General features: G+C 42.3%; 1 protein-coding gene across 6 annotated transcripts in view; it reads left to right on the forward strand.

Moving 5' to 3' along the window:
* PKD2L1 (polycystin 2 like 1, transient receptor potential cation channel) overlaps positions 1 to 13,177 on the forward strand; it is a 34,073-nt gene that overhangs the window by 16,842 nt on the left and 4,054 nt on the right. For all 6 annotated transcript variants that reach the window (XM_088169051.1, XM_088169053.1, XM_088169054.1 and 3 more), the window contains 13 exons: positions 2,308 to 2,421; positions 3,743 to 3,870; positions 5,008 to 5,264; positions 6,093 to 6,317; positions 6,696 to 6,924; positions 7,306 to 7,476; positions 8,164 to 8,345; positions 9,311 to 9,431; positions 10,006 to 10,104; positions 10,838 to 10,959; positions 11,275 to 11,392; positions 11,618 to 11,754; positions 12,507 to 12,654. In XM_088169051.1, coding sequence (XP_088025177.1) covers positions 2,397 to 2,421; positions 3,743 to 3,870; positions 5,008 to 5,264; positions 6,093 to 6,317; positions 6,696 to 6,924; positions 7,306 to 7,476; positions 8,164 to 8,345; positions 9,311 to 9,431; positions 10,006 to 10,104; positions 10,838 to 10,959; positions 11,275 to 11,392; positions 11,618 to 11,754; positions 12,507 to 12,654 — 1,962 coding nt within the window. In that variant the 5' untranslated portion in view covers positions 2,308 to 2,396. The remainder of the gene's footprint in view (positions 1 to 2,307; positions 2,422 to 3,742; positions 3,871 to 5,007; positions 5,265 to 6,092; positions 6,318 to 6,695; positions 6,925 to 7,305; positions 7,477 to 8,163; positions 8,346 to 9,310; positions 9,432 to 10,005; positions 10,105 to 10,837; positions 10,960 to 11,274; positions 11,393 to 11,617; positions 11,755 to 12,506; positions 12,655 to 13,177) is intronic.

Raw genomic sequence — 13,177 nt, forward strand, 5'->3', positions numbered from 1 at the left:
ATTAAGATTTTTTTCTTGTCCTCATCAGTTAATGTGCTGGGTTAGTAGTGAGTAGCTGCTGCTCCTAGTGCCACTGCTCAGGACCATTCCTCTCTAAGCAATGCCCAAGCAACTCTGTGTCCTGGTTCCTGCCTGCCTCCTGCCACTTCTGCTGTTTCATGGCCAGCCCATGGACAGGCTTTGCTGGGTATCTGAGTGCATAGTGGTTGATGAGGGATACCCAGCTTCCCACTGCCTTTGGAAGAGGATCTCCAGCTATACCTGAGACTGTGAGCTAGTCACTCACTTGGGTCACAAGTCTGGTTTAAAAACACACTCAGAAGATAATGTAAGTGTTGCCAGTAATCCTTATCAGTCACTTGTTACTATCAGGAAGGTGAGACTTATAAATTAATTGCATTCATAGCCTATTTTCCAGATTCTGTTATTTTTTCTTTGCTCAGCTGTGTGAATGCTGGATGGTCATTTCAAGGTGCCATAAGGAAGACTGGATATCTTCTAGCTTTGAGTCCTTCTACTCCAAATGTTGTGTCCAAAATAGCTGCATCCCCAGGGGGATAGGTGGTGCCAAAGGAGGCACAGATGGGGACATGCCTCATGTACGAGGTGATAGATTTCCCCGGTATCTTTCCTAAAGATACAGCTGACAGTAAACCTCAGCTGATACAGTATTACAACTACTGCATTCAATCTGAAAGGACTGGAGCAGCCTCGTGGTCCTCCAGGTATCATTTTGGGAAAGTCTCTGAACCAGGTTCTCAAGGATATTTGACTGTCCTTGAATTTAGGTGTTCCTGAGTACACTTCTGTTCTCAAAATAAAGAAGTGTACTTGCTGTGCATTTGCTCCAAACATATGGATAGTAGGAATTCCCTTCTCATGGAAAAACCCCAAACAAACCTGTTAAAAGATTGTGATGTAGTCATGTCTACAGATGAAGGCAGTGATTTAAAAGCAACCTGAAGAGATGGGCAAATTGTTTCCCCATGTTTTTCTCCATTGTGAAGATCCCTGTAGATCACATGATGCTTTCTCCTCCACAGGAGTTAATCCAGATCATCTCCAGGCTGTCATTTCTGTTGCTGGTCTGGATTGCCCAGAACAGCCTGGTTTGTCTGTCCAGAAGTGACAGCAGATGCTGCAACAGTCACTATAGTAGTTAATGGTGCAAAAAACTCTCTAATCTCTTGAGATGCCAAAGAGCTATCAAATTGACAAGATAAATGCATACAGACCACTAGAACACTTTTGCTTACTTCAGATAAAAAAGAAGTTTGTCATCTGCCAGAGATGACTTCAAATGTGGGGCCTTTGATCAGCTTTGATCTTGGTTTGCAGGAAGATGGTTGCTGCATTCTACTGGGGAAAGGAATCAAGGCTGAGCTCTCTAGGAGTTGCAGAAAGCAGCAAGACTATGGCAATTATTGACATGGCTTTCATCACTAGGCTTTTAATTGAAAGTTCTTATGCCTTTCAACTTCAGGAGCATTCCAGAAATCACAACAGGAAGCCATTACAAAAAGAACAAACAAATACACTAATGGTGTTAGGTGGCTCATCAAACCCAAAATATCAAGGCTCCTTTTGAAGGAAGCATTTCTCTCTTATTGATAACTCTGGTGACATTTAATGAGTTGTGTGAAGAAATGGGATCTTTAGCTGGTGCAATTGGTGTATTGGATTCCGCTAAGCTTCATTGTTAGATGTCTTGAAGATAATTGGGCTCTAAATGTTATACTGAAAATATTGAGTTGGGTTATTTGATTGAGTTTTATGACGAGCAAGAAAACCACAAGAGTTTTTAGGTAAGCAAGAGAAAAATATTTGGGGCCTAAAAGGAGTAATAGTTGTAAAACTAACGCCAGTTCTGCAATGGAAGACCTTTCAGAAGGTCAGCTGTTGGCACATGGGTGACTGAGATGAAATATCACAGTTTCAAGAGAATTTGTGACAAAGACTGAATTTCTGCAAAGAGTAAGCTGAAAAAGTCAGGAAAATATCAGGCTATAACAGAAAACAGAAGAAACATAAAACTAAATAGCGATTTAGCAAAATAAAAAGCCAGTATGTTTCAGTGTTGATTAGCCACAAATCTTTTATTCATGCTGGAATGGTTCTTCTTAGGGGTATTTAGCACATTTTTATGGGTCAAGTTTTGAAATTGAACGTGGCTTGGCCTTGAAAATCGACAAAACTTCAACTTCCAACAGTGGGTTTTTTGGTTTTTTTTGGAACAGGACTATAGCTCCTCACATGACCCTTGAGAATGGCCATGAAAACTTACAGTCCCTTCTTTATACCCAACAGGTCTGTGGGGCACTACGCTGACTGAGAACACAGCTGAAAACAGGGAGCTTTACGTGAAGACCACCCTGCGAGAGCTGCTGGTCTATGTTATGTTCTTGGTGGACATCTGTCTATGTAAGTAGCTGTCATATCTCATAGGCATCATTTCTGTGTGCAGCGTGAGGGGAATAATGTGAGATTTTTTTTGCTAGTCTTCCGTGCTCTGCTGTAAAAGGTACATTTATTGTATGGGCACTCACTGCAGCAAGAAGCAGTTATTAATCTACAGAATTGATGCTGCACAGAGAAGTAAAATTACTGATCAATGCTAACTGATGTTGGTCAGATTTAAGCAGTATTTTCTGATTGGTACTGTCAGTTCTAGCCGTTGACTCCACAGTTCTAGGAGAATCTGCCTAAGGTCTATTCTCAGTTTCACAGCAAATGCTCAACACCCAGAGAGCAGCTCTAGAAACTTCTTGGTATCAAAGACACAGTTCAGGAAGATTTTCCCCTCTGAGACTGGAGGGGTAGCTGAGCTGATAAAGCAGATGGCAGCTCACCCTGTTGTTCCTGAATGTAATGCGTCCCTGTACTGAATGCTAATGCTAATATGGACTTTGTGTCAGTAGGACAATGGTCATTTGGTTTTGCAAAGGTTTATTTGTTATCACAAGTGAGCACCTGTGGCATGGAACTGTGAAGAGGGTTATATTTCATGGACTCTATGGCAGGAGAGATGGACATACAATACCACCCTAAGTTACTATCATGCTGGCCCAGGGAGATAGTGCTTCAGTCACTCTTCCTACAGAACCAAGACACACGCACACAGACGTACGTGTTGTCACACACTGACTCATCCAGGAGGTGTGGGGGGTTGTGTCTTGAATGTCAGGTGCTTTATTTTCCTGGTGTCCTTTTAAGAGTAGGACATGTTCTTTGTGATCACCATGATGGATGATTTTATGAAGGAAGGAGCACTGGAGAATTGAAAAAACATGCTTGGGGAACTTAGAGCCTGCTCCTCTTGGAGTTTCTTGGTAGATGAAAACTTACCTGGAGCTTTTCACTTGGGAAAATAGGGTGGTCTTCGTGCCTTCATGACTTCACATGAGAAATTCAAAATATGGGTCATGGACTTTGTTCTGAGAAATAAAATTTCCCTCAGAAATTTTGTCTGGGAACAGTAACTGTTATCCAGAATAGTTATCCAGTGGTCTTCTCTCACTACTTAACTATTATAGTTGGTCAGTCTGACTGTTCAAACTCTGGAACACAGAGCAGATAAGTTTGTAAATCCCTAAGAAAGCAAAAAGCCCTAAGATTTATTCTCCTGTACTTTGTTCAGCTTACCTGTGAAAATATAAGGTACATAGAAAGTGAATATATAAATGCATTTATATCAGGCTCCAATATTCAGGTATAAGGAAGGACCCTCCTCTTGTTCTCTTAGTGACATATGGAATGACAAGTTCCAATGCCTATTACTACACCAAAGTGATGTCTGAGCTCTTCCTGCAGACCTCTACAGATGGCCGTGTCTCCTTCCAGTCCATTGGCAGCATGGCTGACTTCTGGGTGGTGAGTACAGATCTGGCCTGCTGGGGGAACCCTGAAACTCAGCTCGACTGGGATATTCAGTTCCCTCTGATGTACTATCTAGTGACTTTAGCAAGACATTTTGCTGCCATAAGTTTTTGCCAGCTACTAGAAATAGTTACAATAACATTTGCATGCAAAATATTAATTGATTTAAAGTATAATTTATCCCTGAACACTGTATCCAGAATACTGGCTAGGCTAAGTTTTGTGCAGAAGAATCCATTTCCCAGTATAGCAGGCAGGACATAACAAAATAATTTTGGTGATATAAGCATCAACTCATTGCACAGATAGGAAGTACTGGCCTAGAGAAGGCAAAGAATTTACTTCAGGTTTCCTTGTGACACAAATGGCTTTGAATCCTAGAGTTCAAGGTCTTCAAGCTGGTATCTTAGTAATAGTCTATGTCCATTTTCATGGCATTTTGAGAACATCAAAATTAACCTGCCTGTAAGCTCAGTGCCTGGGCTTGTATAATCCAGATTCTTTAGGAAGAAGATAGATTAAAATTTGCAGTGACTTTTATGAAAGAGAATTAAAGAAGGGGGAAAACATCTGGGGTCTAACATATTTTTGTTGAAGAATGAGTGAAAGAATAATGAGAGTCTCAGTGAAGGCCATTGAGTTATTGCAACTACTTATCTCTGACAGCCAGAAATTATTTGTCCATTAGAGTTGCCTTTTTCTGTCGTATTAAAACACTCCAGCAAACAATGGCACTATTGTTTCCCCACTGCTGTTTCCAGGACACTGGCACACTCACTTTCCATCATTCATAACTTGTGCCACGGCAATTACTTGAGACTTGTGCTGACTGAAGTAGAAGAGACAATGAGACTTGTAGGGCTCTTGTCTCTTCATCAGGCGTAGAAGGGTGCCACAGGCACATCACAGGCCTGTGAGAAACCAACAGTGACCCTGCTGCCCAGTGTCCCTCCTCTGCCACCAGCCCTGGTCTTTCCTGTCCTTAACATACATGCAACACAAACTTCTACTACTTTCCATCTTGGAGACTGTAGAGGGGTGGGTCGGGGTCTTACTACCTCAATCCCAGACTAAGAAAATTCCTCTGATGTGTGAGCTATGAAGGAGTTGTTCTTCTCTGCCTCTTTGCAGTATGCACAAGGTCCCCTGCTGGACAATCTTTACTGGACAAAGTGGTACAACAACGAGTCCCTGGCAGCACACAGCACCCAGTCGTACATCTATTATGAGAACCTGCTGCTGGGTGTCCCACGCTTGAGACAGCTGAAGGTGAAGAACAACTCCTGTGTGGTCCATGATGACTTCAAGGAGGAAATCTCAGGCTGCTATGATGTATACTCTGAGGACAAGGAGGAAAAGGTCTCCTTTGGGCTCATCAATGGAACGGCGTAAGTACATCTAATCCAAATTAGTCTCTTCTAGATCAAGTAAGAACTGCTGAGCTGCAGGATGCTGAGGGTGAGTTTCTCACATAAGCTGGAATTCGCCTTGCAGTCAGAGGCAGAAAGGCCTTTTTGTCTATCAATAAAGTCTAGTGTCTTTGTGTAGAAACACAACAGAATGAATTTTCATGTTGGGAAAGCCATGAAAAATCCAGCGGGAATATAGGAAGAAATTGTTGCCTATATTTAAGAGAGTGAGGATAAATAAAGACCTTTGGGGCCAGATCCATCAAATGGAAAGCTGGCATTCATCTGGCAAGTTACTGTTTGCTTTCCTCTGGGATTGCAGGAGCCAGAGAAAAGGGAGTGCATCTCTTTTATCTTTACAACCTGTTTCTATATAATAATGTTACGTAGCTGCAGTTTAATAATTGCCCACTGCATGAATCTTGATCCATGAATAAGAAGCTATTATTTGTTAGGAAATAAGAGTATAAGAGCATTCTAAGCAGGTGGTTGTTTATGATGTGGTAGAAGGTAATAGAGGAGATCCTGAAAATAACTTCCATGAAAACAAGACTGTTATGGCCAACAAACGTCAGAATTTTCCCTCGTTAATATTGAAAATCATGTTGTGTCACTGCTGAGAAGCACTAGACCAGAAAACTAACCATAATGGTTACCAGTATTATGTAGGGTTAGATCAGGAGTAAGAATTAGGTGCCAATTCTTCAATTGAAAACTGCTCTGCCCCTTGAAGATACAATTTTTTCTTGGGTATAAGGCTATATTCAAGCCTGAGCAGGTGAAGCCTTTGTGCCTTGTCTGTTGCAGGTGGAGGTACCACACTGAGGAGGAGCTGGGTGGTTCGTCTCACTGGGGAAGACTAACCAGTTACAGTGGGGGAGGATACTACATAGACCTCAAGATGACCAGAGAAGAGAGTGCTGAAGCCCTGCAAGTCTTGAAGGAGAAACTGTGGCTGGATCGGGGAACACGAGTTGTCTTTATTGATTTTTCTGTGTATAATGCAAATATCAATCTGTTCTGTGTTCTGAGGTAAGCTGAGTCCTGACAAAAATTCTTCAGCCTCTTGCATCTTCCTCAATGCCTCAATTTGTTTCTTAAAATGCAAATATTTTATTATGGCCCACCTGTGGGATGGGTCTGAGTGATGTCAGTAGAAATTGTATGGATTAGTGAGAAGTTTTGGTCTTCCTGAAATAACCAGTCACATTTCTCATCATGTTTCACCCTTTCCTATCACAGGCAGTGAAAAAGCAAAGATATGGCTGCATAAATGCATACACAACACTTCCACTCTTGGTCTGTCCCTCTTTTCACTCATGGATAGCTCATGCTCAAGTTTGATGCCTCTCAAAATTGTCTCTGAGCCTCCATCCCCTAGCTTGAAATTGTTTCCTTGTCCCCTTTAAGGTTAGTGGTTGAGTTTCCAGCCACTGGTGGTGCCATTCCCTCCTGGCAAATCCGGACAGTGAAGCTTATACGATATGTCAGCGCGTGGGACTTCTTCATTGTTGCCTGTGAAATTGTATTCTGTGTCTTTATCTTCTACTATGTGGTGGAAGAGGCTTTGGAGCTCCGTATCCACAAGCTTCAGTACTTCACCAGCATCTGGAACATTCTGGATGTAGTTGTCATTCTGGTGAGGATCCTTGCACACTTTTTGGGGGGAGCAATGGCAGAGATGTATAACAGCCAAAATAAATGAAGGAATGTGGAAATTAATCTAGACAAGAACTGTCACATGTTTTGCTCTAATGCTAAAATGGACAGCAGAATAAATGGACACATGCTCTTGTGTCTGGAAGAACTGCTAGGAGAAAGTTCTAAGAAGAACTTTCTTAGAGATGCCCAAGAGACTGTGAAGTCAGGGCATCATTCAGCACATCAAGACCATATTTCCATAGCCCATCACTAGATTGCAGCTCTGAAGTGAGATTCCAATGAGTTCTGTGACATTTTAATTTGCATGGAAAGCATAGGAACAGTGGTCACTGCAGACTATTCCTCTTCCTCTTTGCAGCTCTCCATTGTCGCTATTGGGTTTCACATCTTTCGCACCACTGAGGTGAACAGGCTGCTGGGAGAGTTGCTGAAACGCCCCAACACCTATGCAGACTTTGAATTCCTGGCATTCTGGCAGACACAGTACAACAATATGAATGCAGTCAACTTATTTTTTGCCTGGATCAAGGTACTGTAGGGGGTCTGGGAAGTGCCAGGTCTCCAGCCAGGCCTCTCCTTCTAGATAGTTTGAGGGTTGTCTCTTCCTTGCCTCTGAGTAAATGAGTGTAACAGCTATAGAACAGAGAATTTTCCTCAAAGTCATATGCTCTGTTTTGCAGTAAATCTGGGCAACTTTTCACCCTGCATTCTGAGGTCAGTTATTTGGAGATAACAGTCAGGGATATGAGCTCAGACACTGTGGTGTAAAAGTGGTTTTAGAAAATGCTGGGTACCGTGTAACTCTGTCCATCCTGTACTATTTTGGTACTTTTGAGGATAATCTTGCAAACCATGGTTTTTTTTCACGATGGTCACTCAAGAGCTGGAAGTGACTCATCTGTAGACATGGACTTTGCATTTCAACTAAAGCATCTTGGTGTGGTGAAAAGCCAAGAGGATCCACATCAGCCTTAAGAGATTTGTCCTTCTAGCAGTCCCTGTTTATATTTTCCTTTGACAGATGGAACAAAGTCATGTTTATGAACCCAGAGAAGGATGGTGGCACACCTGGGATAAATGTCCTAGCCAACTTTCTCCTCAATACAGCAGTGGTCCTGTAGTGAGCCTCTTGTCTTAGTAAGCATGTGCATCCATGAGAGAGACTGATCTAGCTGATGGTTTGGCCTAACTTTGTCCCCATTCTTCCATCTTGCAGATATTCAAGTACATTAGCTTTAACAAAACAATGACCCAGCTCTCCTCCACACTGGCACGTTGTGCCAAGGACATCCTGGGCTTTGCCATTATGTTCTTCATTGTCTTCTTTGCCTATGCCCAGCTGGGTTACCTACTTTTTGGGACACAAGTGGAAAACTTCAGTACCTTTGTTAAATGCATGTAAGTGTGTAAGTTAGTACCATGTTTCCATAATCTTATCAAAATAATTTTAACTGCTTTCCACTCTTCCCCCCATTTGCAAATCTTAATGTCAATTAGACACCTGTTGTATATTATTATAATAAAGCCACAATGGTTAATAAGTTGCTCACAGCCTTCTGGCTGTGACATCTTCATGGACAAAAGAATGCAATGAGAAAACTGGAGTGCAGATTTCTGTTTGTCTGATGTTTACCAGTAAGGACAAGAGATAGGGTGGATATTGCTAAGGATATCTACTTCCACAGAAATCCCACATATATTGATCAATATATCTGAGATGGAGCATGACCAGTGGTGAATGAGCACACATAGAAGGGAGTGTTGGGGAAGTGAGTTAAAATCCCATCTCAGACAATCCTGCAGTCCATGGGCCTGCTCAAGTAATGTATGATGGTAATGGAGGTATCTGCTACAGCAATGGTTTTCAGTTTGTGTTCCACAGACCTCTGGGCGTCCAGGTCCTGCCTTTGAGGGGTCTACAAGAGAAAACTGAGATAAGGAAGCTTGGGATCAATACACTTAAACTTTCTTCATTATGGGGGCTATGAGCTACAAAAGGTTGAAGAGCACTGTTCAGTTCTAACATCCCTCCAGAGTCTCACAGACTCTCCTGCAAGAGATGGCTTTGTTGAGTCAAATGCCTTTAATCAGGGAAGTTTTGGTTCTGACTCCTATTTATACCAAAACATGATTTGGACAACCTGAATTATGTGGAAACCATGTTTTATTTTCCACTTGCTCTAACCAGATCAGCTTGCTTCACCCCTGAAATACTATGGATGCATTTAACTTGACACTCTGGAGCGACTTAGACCCTGCTCTGGTTTGTGCCTGTGCCCATCTGGGCTACAGGCAGGTTCAGGTTCACTTCAGAACTGTTTGCATGTGCCTTTATGTGACCCTGGGCTCTTTCTTTCCCCCAGTTTCACCCAGTTTCGGATCATTCTTGGTGATTTTGACTACGATTCCATTGACAATGCCAACAGGGTCCTTGGGCCTATTTACTTTGTCACCTATGTGTTCTTTGTTTTCTTTGTGCTTCTGGTAAGCAATGAAGTTCTCCTTGTCCCTGTGTTGAAAGCAGTGTTTGAGAGACCCCTCCTGACAATCCCTGGGTTAGGTGCAAATGCTTAGAAAAGGAGTTTCGGTTACAATAGCTTTGCAGTGCAAATAGACCACAGTAGGCAAAGAGTGTGTTACTACAGTTGGGGATTTGATTATTAAGGTGATGAAAGGCTAACATCTGTTAGGGTGAAGGCTGAAACTGACTGGCTTCCTAGGCAATGGATGCAGAGGGATGCTCATTATAACCAGGTTAAACACCCAGTGTCAGGAGTCCATATGTAACAGAAGATTTTGCAAGAGAAGGTAACAAAGGTAGTATTTGAGGTGGGAACAAATGTACTTTCAGCCACTGCTTTAACTGCAAAAACTTAAGAAAACAGTGTGGCTGAAATGGGCCTTTTCTTCACCCTCTCTAATTTGCCCAAGAGATACCCCATAGGGAAACAACTCCTTGTTTAACTAAGTCTTGCACATCTATGTCTGTTTCCTGCTGCTTCAGCTGCTGGAGCAGGCAGGATGTCTCACTTCATCTCACTTCTTCCCCTTTTCCTAGAACATGTTTCTGGCCATCATCAATGACACATACTCAGAAGTCAAGGAGGAACTTTCGAGCCAGAAAGATGAGCTGCAGCTCTCTGACATCTTGAAGCAGGTGATGAATAGTTCAAGCTGTGCTACTTTCCAGCTAAATCATGAAGCATTTTTTGGAAGTCCCTGACCTAAGTGGAATTTACTAGTGAGAAACAATGGATGACAACTCCAGTCCTCTTCTTTGTATGCACAAGAGTCACAATTCCTTTCTGGGATAAATCAAGCTCCCAAACCCTCTGGCAATGAGAAGATGAGAAAGCAGGTGTTGGGGGAATCCTGTTACTTGATGTAGTGTTTCTGAGAGACTTTTCTTCCCAGGATGGTTTCTAGACAAAGCTCTTTCAGTCCTTCAAAAAATATACTTTGATCAATAACATGGCAAGTCCTGCTGTGCTAAGCTGAGCCTGTTACAATGGCACAAATTTAGCAGGTTAAATCTGGCTTTCCCATGGGTAAATTCCAGAAAAGTTCCTGGAAGCTCACAATTCTGTTGTGGGACCAATATTCTGCAAGGAATAGTATTTGAGACGTTATCTTAAACAGCTGATGTGTTGGGAAATCAGATAAAGGAAGAACTGGGACAAGAAAAGCAGAGGGTTAGTGTGTCAGTGTCACTCTGAAGGCATGATTCTAGTTTAGAAGTGAGGTTCATCCAGCAGTGATTTTTCTGCTTGTGGAAAACTTGAAAACTCCTGGTATTAGTTATTGTATGCTCACCTGTATTACATTGCCCACTCTGCTCTACTTTCCACTGTTCTGTGTGCGTGATTCTCTGTCTGTATCCTTGGTATCAGAGCTACAACCGGACACTCGCAAGGCTGAAGCTGAAGAAGGAGCAGATTTCTGATGTGCAGAAAGCCCTGCAGAATGGAACGAAACAATTAGACTTTGAAGACTTCAAGAATAGCTTGAAGGAGTAAGTGAATCAGTTAAAGGGATGCCCACTTAATCCTTTCTCTTAGTAATACAGGTAATTTTAATTTTCTGCTTTTCAAGACAAGGAGAGCAGTTAGCTCAGATCTGGGCAAGTTAAGACTAAAAAAAATTATCTTTCCTCAAATGTTTAATTTCCTGTTCTAAATAGGTTTGTATAACTATCTCTTGCCCATTTGGGATAATTAGGTTTGTCACTGGCAGGAGGAAACAACACACTGATTTCAAAATTCCCACTCTGTTAGAGCTTAACAGTATAATTCTACACTTTGAGCCTTCTCTTTCTATTCTTTTCCAGACTGGGCCATGCAGACCATGAGATCACAGCAGCTTTCTCCAGATTTGACAGAGATGGCAACCACATCCTTGATGAAGAAGAGCAACAGCAGATGAAGCATGACCTAGAGGCAAAAAGTGTAAAAAAAAAGGGCAAGGAAAAAAAATCTGTTTGGTAGACATCACTCCAAAGTGGCCTCAGGAATCTTTGGGTTTATGGTATAATCTAAGGAGGCAACTAAAATATCTTTCCAACTCTACCTAGATACCGCTGAGTGTATTGCTGCCTGTGAGGCTCTGTGTTATTGACAGCAAAGCTGACCACAGAGTTAGTATGCATATTTGCAGGAGTTTTTGTTTTCCAGGTTGCTCTGAATACAGAGATTGAAAATTTGGGGAAATCCTATGGTGACAACAACCTGGATGCGAATCTGACCTACATGGAAGCAAGGAATAACCAAACCAATAAGGCCACCTGGGTTTCCAAAGAAGAGTTCCAAGTGTACGTTTGTGCTGTCAGTAGTTTAAACACCCTGCAAATGAGGGGTCCAATTACTGCTGCTTCCTTCCCTGATGTAACTCTTTACAGTGGTGCTGAGCAGGTTCAGTATGATCTTGTCCCTTTTATCTTGCACCTGTATAAATAAGCAGGTCAGGAGATAACTGGGACTGTTCTAGTAATGTAGTTTGCTTGTTCCTGTAAAAGACTGAGTTAAGAAATTTTGCTTTCTGCCTCTTGAATAACCTCTGGAGCTGTCATCTAGCCACAGGCAACATGCTGTCATGTTTCAGGTCAGAAGGTGGCCCATATAACTGGGCCAGGGAAAGCTGATACCTTTACAGAAGGTCCTGTAGCAATAAATATCCTTGATTTATAGCCTGGTTGCCAGGTCCAAGAATAACACTTGGCTATTTCCTCCATAGGAGGAGCACAGGATAAACACAGCACAGAGAATTAGTGTATCTTGATTCTGCTACTGAGAAACACTGAGCAAACCACATAGGGCTCTATCAAAGGGGAGGCAGATGCACTATTTAATAATGGAGTGATACTGTGTCTGGGCTGGGATCCATCCTAAGCAGAACCACTAATTACAGATGAAAAGACAGTGTAGCAGGGAGTTATGTCACCAGTAGGTGACAAGTGAATCTGGGAGCATTCACTTGTATTTGAGGTCTCTGGGAGAGGTCTGCAGCAAATCCCTTTATTAATCACAAGAAAAAGATTACAAATGTTCTCCATGTTTCCCTCAGCCTCCTGCATCGTGTGCTGCAGTTGGAGCAGTCCATAAACAGCATTGGCTCCAAGATTGATGCAGTGGTGAACAAGCTTGATGTGCCAGAAAGAAAAGAGCTGAAGAGGAAGGATCTGTTGGGCAAACCAGTGGGTGATGTTAGCAAGGTTGGTAGCCCTCCACCATGCATTTGAACCAGCTTCAGAGCAGATGACCAGCCCTGCTGGGAGAAAGGGCCTCGTACCATCTTTGCTTTTCCAATCTTCACTGACTTAAGACAAAAAGGCTTGGGCAGGCTCAGCATTTTGTATGATCAATCCTTTTCTGTTTAAGCAAAATGCCACAAAACCTTGTTTTCATGTCCCCACAGTTAATGCTAGTACCTTTAAACACACCTTCTGGCTCCTTTGAGGCCAACCTCAGCCCTGCAGCAGTGGATAAAATTTGCCTGTCTTCAGTTGCTTTCTGACTGTTCATCCTAAGACATTAAAATTATCAAACTGTCCTTTCCAGCAAGAGCAGCTCATGGCTGTCATGAACTGTGATCTTGCCTGTGGATTATTTATCACACATGTGGTGGAAGATTGGTCAGCTGTGTGTTTATATCACTGCAGAATTGTGACTTTTGCCAAGGAGTGCCCATATTGAGTCAATCAGTGTATTTTAGATCTTCAGCTTTAAAGTCAAAGG

Source organism: Sturnus vulgaris, chromosome 8 (genome assembly GCF_052056855.1).
Source record: "Sturnus vulgaris isolate bStuVul1 chromosome 8, bStuVul1.hap1, whole genome shotgun sequence".
Lineage (NCBI taxonomy): Eukaryota > Metazoa > Chordata > Aves > Passeriformes > Sturnidae > Sturnus > Sturnus vulgaris.